The sequence below is a fragment of the Amblyomma maculatum genome, chromosome 10 (genome assembly GCF_055883805.1).
Source record: "Amblyomma maculatum isolate TAMU_Amacu chromosome 10, ASM5588380v1, whole genome shotgun sequence".
Taxonomy (NCBI): Eukaryota; Metazoa; Arthropoda; class Arachnida; order Ixodida; family Ixodidae; genus Amblyomma; species Amblyomma maculatum.
In genome coordinates, this window is record NC_139353.1 from 55,345,350 (window position 1) to 55,363,779 (window position 18,430).

The window sequence follows — 18,430 nt, forward strand, 5'->3', positions numbered from 1 at the left end:
CTCGAAGGAGATGTCCGCGAACGTTTTTGGCGTGAGTCCTTTCAGGAAATGGTAGTAAGAAACGGCACAGTCATATGGGTTCCTGGCCACATAGATGTATTTTGCACAGGCCATTGGCGGGAAGACTCTAAGTGGAAGATGCGTCATAATGGGACCTATTCTCGAAGGGTTTTCCGCAGCTCCAGCTCCGGTCATCTCAATGAAGGGGCACATGAGGCTAAATTGCGCGATGTCGGGCAAAGGCTTTCCGCGGGTCAGGATGTTCCAGATAATGCACTGCATCCAGTTGGTGCCACACTTGGGGTATGTCACAGTGATGATGTCTCCGTCTTTTGGCTTGTAATTGATTGCTGAGCGAACGGCTTCTTCACTGAAGAACTTGTGTATCCACACACCATCGATATCTGTGTAGAGCGACTCGTCCATTGTGTCTTTTTTTCCCGGGCCCTAAATAATGGCAAATATAAAATATTACAAAAATAAGTGAGAAGCAAATTCCTCCTGCGAAAGAAGCAAACGCTATGTACAGTAAGAGGTCTCGACTGAAGTTATCGGGGCCTGCAGGTAGTATGAGATGCAGGTAGCGTGGTTTAACACTTCGGTCTGAAAAAGAAATTTAAGTCTGGCCAAAAAGGGCTTTATTACAACAATGACTCGACTGCGTTATCTCTCGTGAGATTCTATGAAAAATGTTCTGCCGCATTTGGTTATATCTCTCAAGCTTCGTATTCGTTAACTCATTAATTATTCGAAAAACAATTGCGGACTTTTAGTCTGCTGATATCCTATGCCACGACAACTTAATCGAAGCTATTTTGCTTTGTTTCAAGCTATTTTAACGTCCTCCTTCCACTGCCTTTCTTTAAGCTGTCCTAGTGAATATGCTGACAATAGGCCGTCTAAGAGTGCATTCTTGATTGAAGGTGCGACACGCTGTCAAAAGGGAGTTAGAACGCATCACCGGTAAATCATTGAAATTCGATTGAAATTAAAAGTGATAAAATTTTATTTGCTACTTCTTGCACTTGAACATGTTCAATAATCTTCCTCGCCCTTATCGCGATTATTGAAATTCGGCAAAATATTTCACCAGCAGAACTGATAGACGCCCTTCAGTCATAACTTGAAATATTACGATGTTTCTGGAAGTGAAACATCTTTCCGTGTGAGCATAGCGCTATATTTCAATTTTGTTCGACGAATGCCTACTCGCCACTGTTCGAACAAAAGCTTGTTCCACTCACAAAAATAAGAATGCAAGAAATAGAGTCGAGCAAGTGGCCTTAAATGAGTCAATTAAATCAATGTCGTCAAATAAAATCAATCACTGTGACAGCAGGAGTGCTATCATGATGTCGATGGCTGATTCCCACTAGGGTGAAAATCCAACTTTATCGCGCTCTCTTTGCTTCGGTTCCAAATTATTGTAGCTTAGTTTGGGCGACCATTACAAAAATACAGGTTTTGCAGAAGAAAATGATTCGCTGTATTGCTAAGCTTCCTTATTTCTCTCCGACACGAATTTCCCTCCAGAATTATCAGATAGTCCGTGTTGAACATGCGTATGTTTTTCGAATTTTGGCGCTCATTTGTAATTCATCTCCAGCTTTCAGGGATTTCTTAATAAGCACTGCGCATATCAGACCAGTATTAAATCTAATCTGCACCCACAATACCGATATCTGGTTTAATCCATACATTTGAAACAATTATAAACTACAAACACTAAAACAAAACTTACCGACCAATCTTAATAGATACAAATTCCTTGTTGATGTGAGCTTAAATGATCCAAAATTCATTTTGTTAACATGTAACTAGGTTTTATATGTATTTATTGTCCATCGTCACCCTACATGCATATTGAGTATTCTCTTGCTCTGTTTTACCTTAAAATAATAAATATAATCTGCTTCCACCCTAGCTTGTGTATGCCCATCTGTTAAATGTTTTTTTCTGTTAGCAATTTTGTCTTCATGGTTAAATATTCTTTTGTTATTAGTTTCATCCAGTGTATGTGCGTTTTGGTCGCTTACTGCCATTTAGAGGTGCCTGGACTCGGTCAAGCTGTTTTTATCAATTTTAGCCCTTTCATCTCTGTAGGATGTACTCTGTTCCTGGAAAAATAAAGTGAATTGAATTGAGCTTTGTACAGGTAAGGTTTAGTAGGGCTTATAGGCAATTAATCTGGAAATCACAGCGCTCCCAAATGGGGACAATGAAACGGAGCACATACACAAATGTATCCTTGTTTACAGGCGCTGTGACTGCAATACCACCTGCCATAATTCCCAATCCCGCAATATACCATGATGGCTCATGTTTGCTTTGTGGGGTTTAACGACCCAACGCGATACAGGCTATGAGAGGCGCCGTAGGTGAGGGCTCCGGAAATTTGTACCACCTGGGCTTCTTCAAAATGCACTGACGTCGACATTGCAGCAGTGTACGTGTTTTATGACATTCTAGTGGAAATTAAGAAGAAATGGGAATGGGCAGGGCATGTAGTGCGAAAAGAGGATAACCTATGGTCGCTTAGGGTAACAAACTGGATTCCAAGGGAAGGAAAGCGTAGCAGGGGGCGGCAGAAAGTTAGGTGGGCGGTGAGGTTAAGAAGTTCGCAGGGGTCAAGTGGATGCAGCTAGCACAGAACCGGGTTAATAGGAGAAATATGGGAGAGGCCTTTGCCCTGCAGTGGGCATAGTCAGGCTGATGATGATGATGATGAAGATTATGATGACGTGTTTTCTCTTTCATCGAAAAATAGTCAACGATGCCCGGATTAGACAGCGCAATTAGAACCAGTGCTCGAGCGCCCTAACCGCCGAGCCAGCAGAGAGGGATGCAGCTAAAACAATATCTAACGGGGACAGGTACATGGAGGCAAGATCATCATCATCATCATCAGCCTGATTATACCCACTGCAGGGCGAAGGCCTCTCCCATATTTCTCCACTTAACCCGGTTCTGTGCCAGCTGCATCCACTTGACCCCTGCAAACTTCTTAATCTCATCCGCCCACCTAACTTTCTGCCGCCCCCTGCTACGGTTTCCTTCCCTTGGAATCCAGTTTGTTACCCTAAGCGACCATCGGTTATCCTCTATTCGCACTACATGTCCTGCCCATGTCCATTTCTTCTTCTTAATTTCCACTAGAATGTCGGTAACTTGAGTTATTTCTCTGACCCACTCTGCACGCTTTCTATCTCTTAATGTTACCCCTACCATTTTTCGTTCCATAGCCCTCTGGGTTGTCCTCAGCTTAAGTAGAACTCTCTTGGTTAGCCTCCACGTTTCAGCCCCATAGGTGAGTACAGGCAAGATGCAACTGTTGTATACTTTCCTCTTGAGCGATACCGGTAAGCTGCTAGACATAATCTGCGAGTGCTTGCCAAATGCGCTCCATCCCAATCTTATTCTTCTTGTTATTTCCTTTTCATGGTCCGGATCTGCGGTTACTACCTGTCCTAAGTAGACATATTCGCCTACTACTTCCAGTATTGCGCTACCTAATGTAAACTGCTGTTCCTTCCCGAGGCTGTTTAACATTACCTTAGTCTTCTGCATATTGATTTTCAAGCCTACCTTTCTACTTTTTCTGTCTAGGTCATCAATCACTATTTGCAGTTCATCCCCCGAGTTGCTTAGCAAGGCAATGTCATCAGCAAATCGCAGATTACTGAGGTATTCTCCATCTACCCTTATCCCTAACTGCTCGCATTCCAAGTCTCTGAATACTTCCTCTAAACAAGCTGCGAATAGTACTGGGGAGATTGTGTCTCCTTGCCTAACACCTTTCTTTATGAGAATTTTGTTACTTTCTTTATGCAGAACTATGGTTGCTGTGCAGCCACTATATATATCTTCCAGCACTTTCACGTACGGCTCGTCTACCCCCTGATTTCGCAATGCCTGCATCACCGCCGAGGCAAGATACTTTTGCGGTAAGAATGCTGTCGCCTAACGCCATTTTGATGTTCCCTCATGTTTCATTCTGAATAGACCCCGGAAGCTATCGAACTTTCCTCATAATAACGGTTAACGAGCATGTCAGAGGCACTTCATGTTTTCTTTTTACAGTCCCAGAAAGTTTAGCGAGTGCGCTTATGATTATTCTTATTCTAAGTTTACTACTCGGTGTGAATATAAAATTCAGGAATGTAGGCACTGGGAATATGATCACACCTTTCCGCCTACTACTTAAATCTCTAAGGCGTGGTCTTGGATTTAAAGAAAGCATTCTAATCAAACGTCCTCAACAGTTCATAGCGCTTATTTGAGCGCCTTTCACGTGCGTGTGACTATTCACTCCTTCTGTCGATTCACATTTTACAGTTATACACATAAGATGATCTTATTTTTGTTTACAACCTAATCATGACGAAGGGTTACACACAGCATGTTTTTTTAACTCGATTTCCGGGCTTCACACATGCGTTCAAAATACCTTTCCTGATGAAGATAGTGTAGTCCGGTGTGAAGTTTTTTTTCAAACAGTAATTGCGGAATACAAAACGCCATATCTAGTGATTGATTATTAAAACCATAAATGTCAGGAGACTTAACGACACTAAAAAATGGGCGCTTTGTGATTTTGTAACAAAGAACGCATTGCTGATGACGAGAGTAAAATAATAACTCTGGTCGTTTTAAGACATTCTGCAAAGATGCTTTCTTATTTTTGTGCAATAAAGGGACAGTATGAAACTTACTGAAATGCAAGCATATCTGGGCACGCGGTGCCGACAAAGTTGTCAGGATCGTTTATTAGGCTTATCATAAGAAGATTGGAGGGAATAAAATTTACTGGCAGATACATGCTTGGCCCTGTTTCTCAAAAAAAAAAGTATTGATACAAGGGAACATTCGTATTGTAGGCACCCATTCTAGATTTAATTTTTATGGACTGTTCTGCGAAACTCCTCCAATTTCGCCAGCACTGCAGATGGCCGAAGCGTGGCAAGGTTACGGGACCTATTGCTTTCAACGCGCCTTCTTTTCAGAGTACCTCACATTAAACTTAAACAGCACGCATATAGTTCTAAAGGGTTTTGTAAGAATGAGCGCCGAAATACTATGAACTCACCTCAGTATTCTTGGTTTTGAATTGCTAACACCGCAAGTCTGGTGGCCGCTGGTTTCGCGCGCAAACTACCCATGCTCTAAAGGAACGTGAAGCTTATAAGTGTAGAAAAGTAGAGCAAGCACTTTTTCTGGCGACAACGTCCTCATTCCGCTGGCGACGATGGTCTGTTAGTTGTGTATACAACGTTGTGTATTGTCTGGCCTATCTCAAAATGGGAAGGCTGAAGATCTTACAATCGGGGCCAGTTGCGCCTACTGATAACACTTTAAGTGTATACAGGAAGACGATTTACGAGAGATAAGTAGAACCGTTGAGGTTACGCTTTTAGCACCGCGTATAGTGTGATATTTTTCCTCGGCCTCGTTAACCTGTTCCAGCATCTTTTAGCCATGGACCCTTTCGTGGATGTTTTATGGGCGAACAGAGCAATGTAATTCAGTTCACTGCATATTCAGGCAGGTCATGAGGATGTTGTTGGAATTTTATTAATTTAGTGCAACAAGCACTGTATTAGTTTATTTTATCTACAAATTTAGAAACGCTTTAAATTAATTTTTCACCAAAAAATAAGTTGTAAATATTGTTTGAAAATGGCCTTGTTTAAATAGTTACATATTAGTGATATTTATTGCCTTATGTTTCACCTTCTGTGGATCGGGAAACCCTGATAGTGTTAAGGAGCTAGAGCCCCGACGAAGAAAGAACAGTGAATTTGCTCACGTGAGGCCGTAGAGGGGTACATGGTGATACAAGAGGAAACATACTGCCATATAAAAAAAAGGCATTGACCGACTTAAAACACAGCGTTGTCACGAGCACTTACTAGTACTACTTATTGTCATATGCAGCTATTGGTTATCTATACGTACGCTGAAAAAGGCTAAAAAGAATAAAGGCTATAATTTCTTAAATGGAAACAATATAGTCTGACCTAGATAAGACGCTTAATAATTGCTATGGAGCATAACTAAAAAAAATCTCAGACCTGACTGAATGAGGAGTATACATTAAGTTTAAAGCATTTCAACAATTTGGAGGCAGTCGAGTTGTAATATTTTCATGAACAGCAATGATATATCAATTTAGATATTTTCAGAGACTGTATATTCTGCGTATTGGTAAATGACATAACGGTTATAGTGAAGCCTAATATGAAGAAACTGGAAAAGTGATTATTGACCAAACGCTTCAATATCACAATGTTTGAAGGGGACAAGACGTGGCCGGCAGTATCATAGAGAGGAGACATGGAAGCAGTATGGAGGCATGATACACTACTAAAAGCATACAAACGTATTAGGGCAGGTAGAAAGTTGCACTTGCCATCTTAAGAGATAATGAGCACCTGAAATAATTAATGAGAAAGGCACTGGTGTAATTCATGGCTGCAATCCGATGCAGTCAGAAAGCCGAACTGCAGGAATGCAGGCACTGTGTCTCTATTCCTGTTTTGCGACATAAACAAACAGGGTTTATTAAAGAACCACAAGTGACTTAATTCGAATCTGAGCATTTCAGAAATGTGTTCTACAAGATATGAGAATGGGTGCGAGCATACATTCTCCAAAAATAGTTGATGTATGTTTTTATTTTCTTTTAAAAATTATATGGAATTTTTTGCACAACCAAATATTGGTTTTTTTCAGCAAATAATAATTTTTATGCATTTAATAAAACTGTCTATTTCTCCTAACCTTTATGTGATTACAGGAGGAAGTGCTATTACAGCAGGAGAAGGCAGAGAAATTAGCCGATGTAACTCACAGGAATAAAAATAGGTGTAGGCAAAAATCTCTTCCCAGAATAAGCTTCCCTGGAATAAAAGGCCTCTGGGAAGCAACTCACAGGAAAACCCGTTTTAAACCTACCCAAATAGCACAAAGTGAGCTATGACGGGGGGGCCCGCGTTGGGCCCGTGAGGGCAGCCCATACGGGCCCCATGCGGGATTTGCAACACGTACCCAGAGGGGCCCCGCGTGGGCTGCCCAATTTCGCCGCGATCGGTCCCAAACTGTATCTGTGTGGGCAGCCCAAATGGGGCTGCCCGCATTCAGCCCAGGTAGACGAATGTGGGCAGCACACCAGAACCATTAATGGGTCCCACGTTTGTGCAGGCAGTGACATCCCATTGATCAAGGTTTTTATTTTTAAGTCGATTAATCCCTCAAATACCTGAATTTTACAAGCGCGGGATTTGCAAAAGCCAGTCCGTTTCGGGCTGACCCACGTGCTGCCCTCATAGGTTGAATCGGGCATTTGCAGGGCTGCCCAAGTTCCAATAATCAAGTGTGAAACATTAGGTACTATTTTTTTTTGCTTGTATGCTACACTCAGTAACATGAGAGAAATTTATTCCCAACACTACAATGATGTGGGCTGGCCCACATCACCCCAACATGTTGGTCTGAATATTTATTTCGGTGCTGCGTGCAGAATAGTAATGCCGTAAGAAACATTTGGAGGTCGTTCAGTACATACTCGTAAAGCGGAACAGTTACTGTTGCATATTTTCTGTCGATACTGCATAATTAACGTAGTTTGTAGAGTAAACATAGATAGTCTTTATTCATTGCATAGATATGCTTAGGACAGTTATGTGAAACCTCCAGAAGAGGCAATTAGTGGCCGGTATAACAAGATTTACATAAATAAAATGGTGCCTTAAAGACAGGGTGGAGACGTTTCAGAGCGGTATGCCCGCCTACGGCCAATTTTGAGCCCACTGCGGCCTTTCATGGGCCGCCAAATTGGGCGGACCTTATTTTTACCGCATGGACTACGAATATATGTTGCATTTTCCCGCAAGTACCCCAAGAAATACCCGTGTGGGTAGCGTGGTGGTGTGCTCGCTTTTCAGCCCGGCCGCAAACCACGTGGGACCTATTCGGTTTTTGCATGGGCAGCCCCAATCGGACTAGCCCGTCATCTATTTGCTTTAGGCCCACATTTGCATCGCATCTGCCCTAAATTGCCCCGCAAGAGACGGATGCGGGCAGAAGCGGGAAGGAGTACTGGCCTGCACCGCTAACGGCCATGCGGAAATTATCTAGGTTTTTGGTGGGCAGCCCTATTTGGGGCAGCCCAGGAACTTTCTGCATGAATTCCACATTTTCGTCTGACCTTCCCTCAAGTACTCCTCAAGGGTCCCATGTAGGCAATGTGCGGGCATACCCGTATTTAGCCCCGCCGCTGCCCATGTGGGACCTATTCGGTTTTGAGTGAGCAGCAGCAATTAGATTAGCCCAGGATTTTCCTACACAGAGCCAAAATTTTATTTGAATCAGCCCTAAAATTTTCCAAGCAGGACCCTTGAGGGCCAGATGTGGGAATATGTAGTCAGTTAGCCCTTTCTGCGCCTATATGATGCCCAGATGGAAAAAGCAGGGGCAAGCCCATTTGGGCTTGTCCGCTTGATCCCTAAAGGGGGCCCTCATGGGTGTTATTGTGGTTACCCAAGCCAAACTTGCCCATACGGACCCCAGGTGGGCCACTTAATGTGTGCTAATTGGGTAAAAATTGACCATAAGAATTAATCGTATTGAAACTTCCTTCGTAAAAAAAAATATGGGTAGGTCCGCAGTTCTGCTTTTTAAGCCCTTAATAAGAAATATCTCCTCAGATGGGTAATATTACTGGCACTCATTAAGAAACGTAGTCGGTTACTTTTCGCAAACCGCCCGCAGCATAAGGGGCGACTTAAAGCCATGACAGAATTTCTGGTGACCGGTGCCAACCTTTCAATGGCTATGGTGTATGACGATACTGTACTTTAGGAACGGCAGAACCAGCCTTAACCAGTCATTTACAATCACTATCTGAAGCACTAATAGCAGCGAGTTGCCCACAGAAGGCGCTGGTCGGCAGACCCTTTATCTCGCAAAAAAGCGAATACGAGGTCGCTGCCGATAGGGCCGCTGTTGGAGTAGCACACACAATGGCAGTGCAGCGCAGATCCTGCACTTGGATGTGTGGTGTCGTTACAGCACATAATGATGTAGAGACAGTCGCCGTCGGCCAGTGCCTTCTATGACTACGATAATTATTTTAGTCATTAACGCCCCGCATTATTTTGACGCTTCGCCGTTTGTCCCCTTGAAATCCGATGGCAGAAAGCGTAGTGTAAAGTGATTTTGCAGCACTCCAGGGCAACACGTAATCTTTGCCTTATAGCGCTGTGAATAACTACAGTGCGTGGAAATGAAAAACAGCTGGAACAAAAATATACAAACAACGTCCAAGCTGAAACCATGAACGAAGATGTCAAATAAAATCATATAGCCCGCGGTGAGGGTAAAATAATTCACTACTAAGAAGCAGGGCACCAGGCGAAGCGAAGCTTGACGTTATAGTACGTTCGGTAGCCCCCGTTTAGGTACATTTTTTGCCTACACCGAAAGCGGGGACTTTTCGTTCTCGACGTTTTGTACTGGCCCATTTGAAGGGGGGGGGGGGCGATTACTCCGGGGTCACGTTTTCCGGGGACGGTTTTACCGGAACCCCATAAATATAGCGGTGTAATGTATGCTGCGCCTTGAACTGCGCCACTGTGCCACTGCTTGTGTGCTACCACAGTGCTTAGGTCATATATTACCACAAAGTTTGGGTAGAATTTTCAGAAGCGATTTCAAACGGTCCTTCTATCGTTTGCGGTGGGTGAAGCTTTGGTCAGTTGCGACCAGAGAAAGTGCAGGGAATGAGTGGGTGCTTGCTAAGAGCCTATCACATGCGGCAACGCTCCTCGACACGTTCACACTACATGCCGGAACTGTTGCGGAACTCTGGTCATGGTACAGTGCCCTGAGAGCGCAATAAGCAGTCAATATCCTGTTTTATAATAAGGGGACGCTATCTGTTAAGGGAATAGTCGAAACTTCGCATGCGCTGAGAACTATCGCCCCGTAGATCCTTTGGCAAGCGGGCGACGCTACCTCAAAACTCGTGAAGTAGAGCAGCCCGTATAGGACGGATAGTGTCAGGCAAAATTGCAACATCCGGCCAAGTAGGGGAACACTCGCTTCACCACCAATTCGTCGTTGCCGCTCCAGTGGCTCTCCCGTTCAGTAGAAACAAGTTTCTTATTTGTCCTAGTATGGCCGCACTATAGAATTCCAACGAAGAAGCTCGTCCATTCTTAAGAAACTTCTGAATTCTGACAGCTATGCTATGCTTAGCGAGTAACCGCTCTCTGGACGTCACGGACACCTGGAGACCGAATTCCTGAAATAAAGGGATATTCAAATATCCCTGCTTTGCTAAAAGAAAAAGCAAGCAAATATTTAATTTCGCATGTTACGCTATTTCTAAGTTTCTCTCTGGTTTATTCTGACTATCTCATCAAGAAGCAGATATTGAATTATATTTTCGAAAATGACAACCTCCCGTTAGAGTTTTAAGTTGAAAGGGCGCTGCAAGGGGGAATACAATTCAACCGCGGCCGATCCCTCAATTCATCCGTTATCCCCCTGATGTAAACCTCTCGCGCGTACGCATCGGAAGGGGCCCCTTACGCTCCGCGAATAGGGCACCCCCTAAGATCTGTTTCTCTAATCTGGAACTCCCTAAAGAAATGGAAAATAACGCTATAGCTGGACAGGCAAAATAGTGGCTAGCAGAACGTGTGGCTGCGCAACCGTCACCAGTGCGCATGCGCCGATTGGTGCTAAGCAACAGGCACTCTGCTAACTTGAGCGTGACACTTTGCGGTGTTTCAAATATCAGAGCGCCACGCTGTGATGGAGTACGGCATTCTAACCTAGGGCAATGCGCCGGCGTTTCATATGAGGCGAAATAAACATGACGGGCGCGCACTCTGCGATACTGGCGTTTGATAAGGGACCCCTGCACGTGATCAAATTTATTTTGAAGCCCCCCAAACAACATTTCTTACTTGTTCCTTTGCTTGCCACCTTCCTCTTTTCTCTCATGTCGAAGTTGAAAAAGGCACAGTGAGTTGCAAATATTACTGCGTCGTTGCATTTCCTAAAAAAGCAAGAAAAACGCCCAAGGCGTGGTATACAGATAACTCTGCTATGTCTGTCGAGCCTCATATGTAGGCGAAACGAAACACTTCGCAGAAAGAATGAAACAGCGTAGAGCGGACGTTCAACAAATGCACATGCAGCGCACTGCTGTGGTCGAACACTACGAGACACTCGACCATAATATTAATAAAATTAATATTAGCTTTTCTAACCAGATAGACGTCTGTCAAATATTTTCTTTTGGGTTCCTCTACAGTTATCGCTGCTTTATGTTGGCAGTAAAATTGATACCTCTTTTAATTCTGTCTGAACTGCGTGCGCAATGTCTTTGTTGCAGGTTAAATATAAATAGCATAAGTCGAAATGATGGTATAGCAGTGCGCAGTTACGGAAACCTGCGCACAAGAGCTTTCGGACCACTTTTGTACAAGGCCTTGTTGTAAGCGATCTCTTTGAGACCAGCGCTGGCGTGGTGAGGGCCTACTGCACTAGACAATCTGTACGCAAAAAGCGGTAAGAAAGCCCAAAGTTACATACATTCCTGCATCAAGATCGCATGCTGAAATTAATCTTTACCGGCTGTTGGGTGCATAATGGCATGGTTTCAGTTCGATTTTTGCCCCTTGTGGTGACGCAACAGTCAGGACGCTTGACTTCTGTACCCAAGGATGCGGAATCAAATCCCGGCCCCGGCGGCTGCTTTCTGATGCAAGCGGAAATGAGTTGAGGAGGGCATGGGCTGTTCAGCTTCGCCGCACATTAAAGAACCTCGAGTGATCTAAATTTCCGCAGCCCTCTACAACAGACTCGCTCATAGCTCGAGTAAATTTAGAACGTACCCCCCCCGTGCTAGCTCGGTTATCAAAAGCAACATGAAAATGTCTTAGTTAGACGTGCCTTGGGAGTGGTCCAACAGAATATGCTATATATCGGACAGTCAGCCCGTTGCCTTAATGACTGTTTAAGGGAGTACTCTCAAAACTTAATCCAGCAAGAAAAGCTCGCGAACTTAGTGAACAATCTAGTCATTTCGTAACCACTTTCCATTCTAATCCAATGGACACAAGCGTTTGCGCTTAGCGCCCTATACTCTTGTAAAGTTAGTATCCTTTCAAACCATGAGAGCTGAGCATGCTTATGAGCGAAGTGTGGCGAAATATGTTCTTCCACAGGCGCAACGGAATCACGTCAGTTAGCATGCGCTTATATTTATATATAGTGAACATCAACTCCAATCACTATGATTCTTGTCAGAAACGCTTGAAGAGGATGATTATACTTACTGAGAAAAAAGTCATTTACTGCAATCATGGCATTTCTCCTTACTCCAGGAAGCCTGTGACTTGCCCAGCCTCGCGTACCCGCTATATGAGCTTGCGCTGACCAACCAGGTCGTCGCTGTGCAGGCTGCCTCCCACTCCTTTTATATTGTATGCGGTGATCTGAGGTGAGGGACTCCCCTTTGAAATTTCTGGGAGGGAGTGCGGTCTGTCTGAATTAGTTGATCGGCAGGTTTTTTGGCTAAGCTTTGCGCATTTTCTGAATGAAAAACAAATAAGCATCGTTAATAAAAAAACCTCAAACAATGTTTGTCGGAAAGGAAAATCAAAGACTTGACATTCATTTCAGCTTGCTTCCTGTATTTCTCCACACGTCGTTGGAGCTAAAAAGCAACCGAACCAAACGACCTGCTTATGATGTGTTGACACTGTTAGACGATAGCGAGATTTAATTTTAATTTTCTTCCAGGTCCCTAATGAAAGACCATTTTCCGGCAGCAATCTCCCAAGATTTCTGTAAGCAGAGCTTCAATAAATGCTTTATCGGGATTGAATTGAAACTTAATATGCATATAAATAGCAGTTGTTATTGCGTAATATATCTGACGATGTCATACGATTCCCCTAATGTGCAGACTTTATAGCCCTGAAAAAAAGTGAAATAAAAAAAAACTGGGATATTACATCTTGTTTTCACTGCTCTACCTATACCTGAAGTAGCAATCTTGTGTAATGTCTGCCAATAGTACCTTATTTATAGATATTAAGCAACACTGATATGATATCTGTACTGAGCTCAAGGTGCGTCACAAGAAAAGCTCGAATGGTGATCATGCTGATAACTGGCAAGCATGCTGCATCAATGCGATAAGCATGACGACTCTGGGTTTGTATACCTTACAGCTCAGGTCACGCATTGCAGAATGCCGCACAAAAACAGACACACCAAGTTCATGTCAATCCGCGTTAGCGCAAACTGAGGAAGGACTAGACAACACAAAGCATTGGAATGCGCGGCATTAAACGCCACCAGGAGAGCCCTGATTACCTACGTTCTTTGGACGCTGCATAGAGGTCAGAGAGAAAGCGCCATTTTAAAAGTAAGTATCCAGTTCAATTCAGATGCAGGCGCTTGCATGAGTTGCAGGAACCCACATGATAAAACGGAACGCCATTTCCAGGAATCATCGAGGCACAAGCTGACAACCATTTTCATAAACGAAGCACTTGCCAGGAACTGCAGCGCATATAACTTTATACTACTCAGCAATACTACTCCCATTTTCAGCCCTTTGCGAAGCCACGGTCGGTAAGCACGTTTGACCTTTAATGAGCCCAAATGGCTGTGACTTCACCAGCAGCGAGAGAGGGGCTACCACGTCGAGTCATCGGTTGGCGGCGGTCGGTAGGCACGGCGTGCTGCAGGTAGAGACGCGCTGCTACCAAGTGGAGGTGGAGGCACTGCTGTCACCTCTTCTCTCGCAGTTGAGAGGAGGAGGAGGAAAACGATGGGTATATGAATTCTCGCGCTTTCCCAGCTGAGGCACTCGGTATACATCCAGATGAACAGTAAGAAACTTCACGTCGTCTCGATGAAGCCAGGAAACTACAACGGGCTACAGAGACAGATAAACAATATGATCAGCGTCTCGCTCGGCGGCACGCTCAAGATCCAGCTAGACGAGCGCGTCGCGTTTCTCTTGAATCCTCCTCAACCGATGACGACTCCGAATTGAATGTAATGGACGCTTTGAATTGTGAAGACTCTTTGTCGACGTGTTCACTCAGCAGTCAAGAACGTAGGTATGCAACTAGGGGGCAACGATGCGTTCAGAAAACAGAAGAGCGGCAATGGCCGCTACACTACGAGCTGAACTATAGCGTAGCCATGCTATTATTGCTTTCGCGACCAACCGAGCTTAACTAAAGCTAAGCCTCAGCAAATTTTTTTATTCTGGGCTTCATGCTAGGATGAAAATTATGAATGCTTGCCCTTCTTTTTTCTTCTAACCGCGGGTAAACGTCCAGGTGCATGATAACTTATTCGCAACTCTGTTCTTGTTGTAATATTACTTTTGTTCTCATCTTCTCTATGGACGTAAATAGTTCTGTAGAAGAGAAACTTCTTTACCGACCCGCATATTTACGCAATATTTTCGCTGGTCTCTACTGCACAGAAACCACAAAGAAAAGCGTATTTAAACTCCTGCCAGTGATGACTGCTTTGCCCAGACAAAGACAAGTCCACTTGTCGAAATATTGGCTCGGCCTGCGAACTGAGGCTTCCCCCCTGTACCATTGTTCAGTGCTCTTTCGTAGCCTTATAGCACTGTTTTTCATAAGTCCACATCGACAGCAGTCGTTTAAAGACAAAAGAGACGCTTTCATATGCAAGAAGAGAGGAGGAGTAGAAGGAGGATAAACTTTTATTTCTCGAGAAGGGAATCTTCTGCAGAAGCATCCGCGCTGGGTGGCCAGGAATCCTTGGCTTTGGCGACTTAGGTGTCATGCTCAATGACTGGTAGATGGATTCGGGGTTCAGAGATGAGCATATCAGCCTATTACTCCTCACAGGTGGAAAGCAGCAGATCTTACGGAGGGGCATCTCATTGACACACCCACAGTGTGTCTTTTAGATAGTCTTCATAAAGAATAATTTTATATATTTTGTGTATAATGTTGGACAAGTGTGAGTGTAGGTGACAGGATTTCAGAAGGATAGAAACTTCGCCGATGTTCATGCGAAAACCTCCAAACTGGGTGTATAAAAAACATGTGTTGTCGACAGTGAGCTTTTCGAGGGCATTCTCGGTAGAGGTCACAAAATACAAGTGACATTATGTTCCCCTAGCGCCCCTGCGAAATTGCAGTTTGTACTCCTTTTCTCTGCAGCGATGCACAGGTGCCAGTAATCTTTTGTTGTATGCGAACCACTAGAAAATGGGGTGCCAGGGATAACAAACGCGATTTCGGTTATCTCACGAGAAGCGGAGACAAAGGCACTTCAGTACACTTGTCGGTAGGAGCAATGTGGCGACGCGCCAAGCGTGAGAGCGGACTCTCTCGCTTGAGGTGCTGAGGATTTGCTGCCCTACGTATACAAACACACAATACAGAAAGACCGGATGCAGACTTCGGACAAATATTTTTGCGTGTCTGGCTTACTCCCAGAATAGAAAGAAAATGCATTCCTCTTTTTCAATGCCAATATTCGAAGGGTGACACCCAGTCATACCGCTTATTGATCTCAATGGGCGCCCTATCCACCGCAAAAAGTTTCTTTCTAACTATTCCAGAAACAAAACTCCAATTGAAAAAGCACTGACAAAGTATTCCCAACGTATACTGGAGGCAGCAGTGGTGTTATCATTGTAAAATGAAACCGCGTGAAGGAATGAGAACAGTTTGAAAACCCTCCTGTTAAGGAATCAGCTCCAAAGTTGTTGATTTGCAATGAGGGTGTCTGTGCAGGCGCTGTATATGCTGAGAAAAATATAAATTTCTTCTTGGAATTGAGGTGTTATGAAAGAAACTAATAGTGTGTGAGAATAAACAAAAACTTAAGAGTAAATTAGAGTTCAGTTATTCTGCCCAATTCTAATACTACGCGAAACCCTAAGAGGTTAAACAGTGTTTGCTTAAAAACTGCACCTAAGGGTGATCGGAGGTTACCTATATAAAACTTGAAGGATGTTTTAAGCAATCACATAAATGACGGTGAATGTGAAGTGTGCGCTACGCTTTTCCAGATTCACTGCTTGCAATGAACTCTTGTTTGGATACTGACCTTGCTTGAAGTAAAACACTTCGCTTTTTGTTTTAATACTGATTTATTTCATGCTTCGGCTACACTCGCGGATATAACTTTGAATAGACAGAGAACAAGAATGCATCCGGGTGTAGGGGGGTGGGGAAGCGGCCATACGGGGCTGGAAATGGTAGGCCACGCCATGTTCGGTGAGGGCTCGCCTGCCACAGGCGACTGTACGTGTTGTAGGCCGTCATTGCACCCACCACCGCTTCGCTGGCGGATGACGGCTGTTGCGGTGGTGGTAACAACTTTTATTGCCACGAAATGAAAGGAATTATTTCGGGCTGGGGCGAGTCTAGGGTGGCCTCCAGTCGGGAGCGACCTCTTGAGCTCGCGTGACGAGGGCCAGTTGCGTAGTTTTCCTTGGGCTGGCCAACAGCTTGTCCCATTCCTCCGCTGAGGGAGCTGGCAAGAGCGTCTTTGGAGGGGGATTGCTGGCGCATTCCCACAGTATATGGTCTTGAGTGGCCTGCGTCCCGTCACCGCAGTGCCGGCATGCAGGGTTGAATTCTCCGTTTGTAATTAACGATAGTCGGTAGGGGCTAAGAATGGCCTTTGTTTGTAGGCGTCTGAGTGTCGTGGCTTGCGCCCGGTCGAGGTCGGGGTGAGGGGCGGGGTACGTGCATCTTAGCTCGCGATAAAAGTTTGTTACCTCCGCGTATGTGCGCGGTGCCTCCACAGGCGCGTCCGTTCCCGATAGATCTCCGGTCTCCCGGTTGGTTAAGCCTCGGGCTAGACGGTCGACCCCTTCGTTTCCGGAGTTACCCGCGTGAGCCGGAACCCATACGAGATTGATGTTGTGATTGAGAGATCGGTTGCGCAGAATTCGCGCCGCGAGTGCGCTTACAGAATTTTTGGCGAAATTTTGAACGGCGCTTTTTGAGTCGCTTAGAATAGTTTTGGTGTGGGGATCCGCGATGGCCAGTGCGATAGCTACTTCCTCTGCCTCGCATATGGAGCTAGCATGAAATGTTATAGCGTTAATGAAGGTTGACTTTGGAGTGGCCATACATGCCACGTATGCTCCGTTTTTGATGTGCTGAGCTGCATCCACGTACACTGCTTGTGGATCGTCCTCGTACTGTTTCTCAAGGGTCTGTGCCCTTGTCTTCCTGCGGGCATCATGTCTACCTGGTAGCATGTTTTTGGCTATTGGTTTAACAACTAGTCTACTAGTTATGTCAGCCGATAAATGGGATGTTGCGCACACCTCCTCAGTGGGGTGGATGTGGAGCTTGTCGAGAATTACGCGTCCCGCAAGGCTGCGTGACAGGCGGGTCACTTGTGCTGTCTTATGGGCTTCAATTAGTTCAGATAGTGTGTTAAAAATTCCTAACTGCAGTAGTCGATCTGAGTTAGCGTATACTGGTAAGCTAAGGGCCGCTTTGTATGCTGTTCTAATTATGCTATTAAGTGCATGTTCGTCCCTACGACGCAGATGATAGTACGGGCAAGCGTACATGATTCTGCTTATCATAAAGGCTTGGATAATCCTGCACAGGTCGGCTTCTCTCATACCCCTGCGACGTGTGGCAATGCGTCTCACCAGCCCACCTATCTGGTGCGCCGTGACGCGTAGCCGGCGTATAGCTTCTGTGTTCTGCGTATTATTCTGAATCAACATTCCGAGAACTCTGATCGTGGCTACCGGGGGTATCGGATGGTTGTCAATGTGTAACTGGATAGGTTCTCGAGAATCTGGCTTTACCTGTGAAGCTTGTTTGTTCCTTATAACTAATAGTTCTGATTTAGCCGGTGAACAGGTAAGGCCGTTTTCCTGCACATAAGACTGTACCGTGTCGATAGCTCGTTGTAATGAATCTGTAATATCTCCATCGGAGCCAGAATTGGTCCATATGGTGATGTCGTCGGCGTATATGGAATGATGTATGTGTGGGATATCATCTAACAGACGCGGGAGGCCGCTCATAACGATGTTGAAGAGAAAAGGTGAAAGTACGGCGCCTTGCGGTGTTCCTCTCGTCCCTAGTGTAATTTTGTCGCTAACTTTGTCAACGAAATGGAGCGTAGCCGTACGCGCATTCAGAAAGGCAGCGATGTAGTCGTATGTCCGTTTGCCTACGTGTAACTGTGAGAGGTGATTGAGGATGGAAGCGTGTGACACATTGTCGAAGGCCTTACTCACATCGAGTCCCAGGATGGTTCGCGTGGCTCTTATGCGATTTGTATCTAGAATGTCTTGTTGAATTTGCCACATAATGTCCTGAGTCGAAAGACCTGCTCGAAACCCAATCATGGACGGGGGAAACGT

At 44.8% G+C, this 18,430-nt stretch overlaps 1 protein-coding gene across 1 annotated transcript in view; it reads right to left on the bottom strand.

Moving 5' to 3' along the window:
* The window catches only part of LOC146176530 (sulfotransferase 1B1-like), a 4,349-nt gene extending 3,920 nt beyond the window's left edge, over positions 1 to 429 (bottom strand). The window contains exon 1 of the mRNA XM_084581000.1: positions 1 to 429. This exon is cut by the window's left edge and continues 30 nt beyond it. Coding sequence (XP_084437126.1) covers positions 1 to 426 — 426 coding nt within the window. The 5' untranslated portion in view covers positions 427 to 429.
* Positions 430 to 18,430: the final 18,001 nt, after the last annotated feature.